General features: G+C 46.0%; 1 protein-coding gene across 1 annotated transcript; it reads left to right on the top strand.

Moving 5' to 3' along the window:
• Positions 1-1,044: 1,044 nt before the first annotated feature.
• On the top strand, positions 1,045-1,725 carry Atp6v1e2 (ATPase, H+ transporting, lysosomal 31kDa, V1 subunit E2). The gene has a single exon (XM_013017942.1). The coding sequence runs from the start codon at positions 1,045-1,047 to the stop codon at positions 1,723-1,725; it is 681 nt and encodes a 226-aa protein (XP_012873396.1).
• The last annotated feature ends 4,785 nt before the right edge of the window (positions 1,726-6,510 follow it).

Below are 6,510 nucleotides of genomic sequence, written 5' to 3'. Positions count from 1 at the left end.
GCCTAGGTGCCAAGGAAATCCCTCTTGGCTTCTTCCAGGCAGACTTGGCCAGCTATCCCTGGTGACAGCCTGGCCCTGTGGATTCAGGCTGCCTGGTCAGACTGTGAGGGTCGTCTGTGCAAAGAAGGAAGTGACAGTGCCAGGTTCCAATGTGTGTTCCAAGTTCTACATTCTGCCTGCAGACTCCCGGCGCCAGGGCAAAGGCAGCCTTGGCAGAGTACTGATAAAGGTTGGTCTGGTGTGCCCTGGCCTCCACACATAACTTGGGGCTTGCCCTCCCTCTACTTTCTTCCATCGTGGCTCCCAAAGCTGGTGACCAGCAGAATCACCCAGCACTCGTATGTGTGTGTGTGTGTGTGTGTGTGTGTGTGTGTGTGTGTTAGTATGGGGCTTGAACTCAGGGCCTGGGTATTGTCCCTGAGATTTTTTGCTTCAGGCTGGTTCTTTACCACTTGGGTGAGCTGCAGCTCCATTTCCAGATTTTTGGTAGTTAATTGGAGATAGAGTCTTTTTTGGCCCTGGCTGGTTTCAACTGTTATTCTTAGATCTCAGCCTCCTGGGTGGCCACTAGCACCAGGCTACAGGATTGAATTTTGTTTGATTTCTTATGATGCTCTGTAGTCTTCCCCAACTCCAAATGTATCTATTCTTGCTACTTAGGTATGGATTTGGTAGCTCAATTCCATTGAGTTTCTGAGTCTTAAATCTTGAGGAACTTCTGGACTAGATTTGACAGGATTTCCTATTATTGTTTAATGACAAAAGGACAATGAGTATAAGAGGGATGGAACAAAGGTTGAAGCTTCTGTTCTTCTAGGGCACAAACATGGACAATGTTTTCCCTCTCTAGCCTTCAGTTTCCTCATCTGTAAAATGAGGGCTGTCTAGCTGGTCTCCGTGACACTTCTTCCTTTATGACTTCTCTTTCCTCCTTTTGTGTACTCCGTAGTGAGGAAGTAGAATTTCAAGGAAGCTCTTGGAACTCTGCCTTAAAGAAACCAGAGTTCACCAGCTCTCTCTCTACCTCCCTGTATAAGAGCAACCATGGCCCTAAATGACAATGATGTGCAGAAGCAGATTAAGCACATGATGGCTTTCATTGAACAGGAAGCTAATGAAAAGGCAGAAGAAATAGATGCCAAGTCGGAGGAAGAGTTCAATATTGAAAAAGGACATCTTGTGCAAACCCAACGACTGAAGATTATGGATTATTATGAGAAGAAGGAAAAGCAGATAGAGCAGCAGAAGAAAATTCAGTTGTCCACCTTGAGGAATCAGGCAAGGCTGAAAGTCCTGGCGGCCCGAGATGACCTCATCTCAGAGTTACTCGAGGAGGCAAAGATGAGGCTCAGTAGAATGGTGGTGGATCTAAAAGTCTACCAGGAGCTGCTGGATAAGCTAGTGCTCCAAGCGTTACTTCGCCTGCTGGAACCCGTGATGATTGTGCGCTGCAGGCCCCAGGATAGCCTGCTGGTAGATGCTGCTGTGCAAAAGGCCATCCCTGATTATGTGATGGTCTCCCAGAAACAGGTGGAGATCAAGATTGATCAAGAAACATTCTTGCCTGCGAGTTCACTTGGAGGTGTGGAAGTCTACAGCAACAATCAGAAAATAAAGGTTTCAAACACCTTGGAAAGCCGACTGGAATTCTTATCTGAGCAAAAAATGCCAGAAATACGTAGATGTCTGTTTGGTGCTAATCCCAATAGAAAGTTCTTTGTATAAGACTAGAAAAAGAAGCTGCGTTTGGGCAAAGGAAACTAGTGACATTTTTTTTTCCTTTGAAAGCGCTGAGATTGCCCCACCTTCGTGAAAAATAAAAATGTAAAAAGCTTTAGCCTTGAATAGCTGAAAGCATTATATATTGTTAGTTTTGGAATAAAGATCAAATGAATGCTTAAGAATACACTTGGAGTTCATTTATACACACTGTAAAGATGTCTGTTAGTCTAGCTTTGGGTGAGATGACCTGGAGGTCTATGTGCTCTGTATTTTTCACAGTGTATGTGAAATGTGAAATGAGTTTTCCTCCTCTGGTTTCACTTCAGTCCTGCCCTTATGTTACCTGGTGAGGTTTAGCAGTCTCCTTCATATGCACAAGCCAATTCCCTGTGCATATATCCAGTGCAGTCACACAAGGCTCCACACCCAGAAGAGCCCAACCTTTGCACTGAAAGCTTCATAACCACTGCCTTGAAATTTTGGGTTTTATCTTTAGGGTTGTGTTTTAGAAGTGAAACCCCAGAAAGCCAACAGAGTATAAGCCAGGAGTCTGAGGCATCAGCTCACTCATGCTACTAATTCTTGAAACATATCCGCCTCTTCAAGATAGGTTCTTGATCATGTACTTTCCAGCCCTCATGCTCCCCAAAGCCCAGCCTTACTGTACTTCACAGGTTAACATGTCCCCCTATATCCTTGGCAAGGTCCTGATGTGCATCCAGAGAGGTTGGGTATGTGGAGTAGGTGTGAGTTGGGGGGGTTTCAGAGCATGGGTGGGCATCTCTGCCCTCAGGCAGATACAATACCTACATCTGGAGGCTAGTGAGAAAGGAACTAGGAAGTCATTAAACTCGGTGGACCCAAGTGTTAGGGCAGAGCCCTAAAGAGCGTATGAGTTCTGCACTTGGCCTACAGAGTATCCCTTTGACTGGCAGAGTCCTTTAGTTCAATGCCTAGTGAATTGGTCTCCTCTCTTCTACCCAGCTGGAGGTACTTTCTGGAAAAATCCAAAAGAGATTTGTAAATTTTAGCTATTTTGTGTGTGGACACATTGTACAGTATAAAAAGGAATGGCAAAATCCACCTTAATTGTTTAAAATATCTTTCCTAAGAAAGATATTAAATGGTAAATACCATGCAAAGTCATGAGACTTAAGAAGGAAGGAGTAGGGCTGGGAAGGTGGCTCAGTGGTAGAGCGCTTGCCTTGCATGCCTGAGGCCCTGGGTTCGATTCCTCAGCACCACATAAGCAAAAATTTAAAAAAAAAGCTGGAAGTGGCGCTGTGGCTCAAGTGGTAGAGTGCTAGCCTTGAGCTGAAGAGCTGAGGGACAGCGCCCAGGCCCAGAGTTCAGGCCCCACAACCGGACCCAAAAAAAAAAAAAAAAAAAGGAAGGAAGGAGTATATTAGTGCCTTAAGTGACACGATTTTCTGCTTTGTGAACAAAGATCTCACATTTATATTTTGCCCTGGACCCCACCAATTCCACAGCTTCCTCAGCATGGTTATGAATAAAGTCAAATTTATGCCTAGGTATGCTTCATTTATTGGAAGGCTTTGGAGAGAAGAAAAATCAAGTGACACTGGGCAAAGCTGTGGTCTCCATAGCAAGGAGTATGTAAGGAAATCTGATGAAACTCAGACACAAAGTAGGGGACAGATACTCATTAACAGGGTTGCCTCATAGACCCCAAGAACAGAGATCAACCAAGGTCTCAGGAGATGGCCAGAATTGGGACTCAAAAAAGCTGCCTGAAGTCTCTATAAGGCTCTCTGTTTTCTCTCTTTGAGGGGTGATCTTCTCTACCATCCAGTTTCAGTGGTGGAGTATACACACCCATAATCCCAACATTTATTCACATTCATTCCAGAACCAAACTTGCTTCACTGGTCCTCTTGGGTCAGCTGTCCAGGTGTCTCTGGGACAATTCCCAGAGAGAAGGCTGTGTCAGCTGGACAGATTCCAAAAGAATTTCGAGTCGCAAATTTCGAGTGAGGCAGCAGGGGTGGTGGCTCAGTTACATCAACAAAGTGAAGCCAAACCGCTTTACCTGGGAACTTCCTGCTGTGACCCAGAGTGTGAACCCATAGAGGATCTCAGCTTTGACCCTCTAAGCTATCTGCTATCTGCTATTAGCCTGCTATTAATTCATCTAAAAAAATTGGACAGTCACCTACACTGTGTGAAAATTTGGTGGATGTTGAAACCCATAAGGCAAACTTTCCCAAGTCACATTTAAACATTTCTGTATTTTCCCTCTCCCAAAACTACCAACCTTCCTCCCTCCTCCCCTCCTTTTCTCAGACACAACCCTTCTCCTCTTCCCCATGGGTTCCACTGTCCTCTTTTAGTACATCTACTTAACAAGAACAAAAACACAGTGGCTTAAACAAGCCCTGGGCTCTTCTAGTCTGTGACCATAAGGATAGCAACGCCTTTCCTTTGGAACGTTGAACACATGGTCTTTATGGACTCTTAGCTTTTTTCATCTGTTTCATCTTTTGCACATAACACCTCTTGGGCAGGGACTATGGCTTTGTTCTTTGCATCCTTGCTACCTTGTCACTTTGGCACCTAGAGTTGGGTGTAGGTAGCAGGCTCTGGACCATCATTGGTCTTCTTAATTCTATTTTCTGGATGAAGCCTCTCTCCAGGACCACAAGAAGAGGACAAGATTATGAGAAGGGGGTCTGGAATCTGCATGGTATTCTGATTCCACTGTGACAAAAAGAAAGTCTTCTCTATTGCTCCTGGACAAAGGCTCCTTCTTTCCTCCCTCCCTCCCCCCTCCCTCCCTCTCTCTTTCCTTCCTTCCTTCTTTTCTTTCTGCCTGCCTGCCTGCCTGTCTACCCTGCTCCCTCCCTTGTTCCCTCCTTTGTTCCCTCCCTCCTGTTCTTTCTTCCTTTTTCTTCCTCTTCTTCTTTTGGTTGGTATTGAGGTTTGAACTCAGTGCCTCACACTTTACTAGAGCCACTCTGCCACTTGAACCATGCCTCCAACCCTTTGCTTTAGAGATGCTTGCTTTGGTACTTTCTGTTCACTAATGTGCATTCTTTATGAGCATTCACAACCTACCTTCAGGACTGTGTGAACCAGTCAGAGCAAGCTGTGACAACTGCAGGCAGGCATAGTCCTGCCTGTGCACATGTGCACATTAGCACTTCCTCCCCAGGTGTGAGGGAAGCTGCTGACTTCAAGGCGGAGGCTCTGCTTGCCCTGAGGAGGCTGCTGTAGCCTCCTTCCCTGCTGGGAGGAATCTGGGAAAATCCAAGCCTACAGCAGGAGCCCCTGCCTTGCCCAGTGTAGAGTCAGGTTTGTCAGCAGGTAGGGTGTAGTTAGTTAGCTCTGACACTGAGCTAGCTGCTTGAGAGCTGGAGGTAGAGCTGGATGCTTTAACCATATGGCAGGCCCTCACAGAAGCCAGGGAGACTAGACTAGCACACCAAGAATGCTTCCGGGCTTCCTCCTCTCTGGGGTTATAGGGGCCTCATAAGTGGGCCAGCAGATAGGTTTTCTTCCCCCACTCTGGGGAGCAACTGTGGCCTCTTGCTTGGCTGCCAGGAAACACTGTTCCTATTTTCTTCGCATGTTCTCCCTGGTAAGCCCTATGCCCAATTCAGTTTATGATTCCGTCTCTGAAGTCATTTGGTCTTTAATAGTCTCCTCCCACTATCCCCCCCCCCCAGCTATTCTGAAGCATGAGGAACACTTGCTCACCCAGTGAGCTGATCCTGTAGGATTTTCCTCTTTTTATTGGGAAGCAAGTTATTATTCTATTTTCTGCAGCAGGCACAGCACAAGGGGGCCTCAACTACTCCACCCCCTCAGCCACCTCCTTGGAGTGATGGAATTGAACACATTCTTTTATCACTTCGTAGAAAGTGGTGTTGGGCTCATGCTGACTACTACCAGAACCTGAATAGACTTATATCCTAGATAGTAGCACTCTTGAATGTGAAGACTCCTTAAGAGCCAAATGTTTGTTTGACTCTGATACTTGAAAAGACTTCACAAGGGATGGGACTAGATGGGGCCTGGAAAAGACTGGATCCCTATACAAGGTGGGGGACTGGGAGTACACTGGGGAGCAAAGTGGGTGGGAAGGTGGTCCCAGCACTTAGCACCTGGCCTGAACAAGACAAATGTGAGACCCTGTAGCATCTTTCCCATTCTCAACTCTCCCCTCCCCTCTGCTATCACCAAGGCTTCCTCCTTTTCATCCTTTGTACACCAAGGAGAGTTATTGGAGCCAGGGAAGTCCTCTCAGGTCATAAAGCATTATGTTTTCCTAGGTCAACCTAAAAGCATCCACTGTCTACCAGTTTAGAACCCTTCATGGCCACCATCCCTCTGTCTGCGCCCTCACCATGCATATTAGAATGCCATTGGAAGGCTGGGGCCTTAACTGACCTGTTATTGCGAGGGATGCAGTGTCCGGCAGAGTACCTGACAATTCAATAAACAGTTGAAGGATGAATGAACAAGAACAAAATTTCAGATAACAACAAAATTCTTAGATAAGATCATTTATAAGTAATAGATATCCCAGATCAAGGTGTCAAGAGATTTGGTGTATGGTGAAAGACCACTTTTCATAGATAGGGCCTTCTGTGTCTTTCCATACACCAAATCTCTTGACATCTTGAAGAGAAGGTGAAAGTGGCCAACAAGTTCCCTTGGGTCATCTTTTGATTCTTTTAACTGAGACTTAGACTTGAACTCATTGGCTGGTGCCTCCAATCCCAAAGAATCCTCCCATCCCCCAAAATCTTTCTTTTCCTTTCCTTT

This window comes from Dipodomys ordii, unplaced genomic scaffold (genome assembly GCF_000151885.1).
Source record: "Dipodomys ordii isolate 6190 unplaced genomic scaffold, Dord_2.0 Scaffold37, whole genome shotgun sequence".
Lineage (NCBI taxonomy): Eukaryota > Metazoa > Chordata > Mammalia > Rodentia > Heteromyidae > Dipodomys > Dipodomys ordii.
The sequence above is the reverse complement of the archived record's forward strand: the minus strand, read 5'-3'. Positions and strand labels throughout refer to the sequence as shown.

Bases quoted from the DNA above. Each gene is read 5' to 3' on its own strand.
- Atp6v1e2 (XM_013017942.1), top strand. From the start codon at position 1,045: ATGGCCCTAAATGACAATGATGTGCAGAAGCAGATTAAGCACATGATG.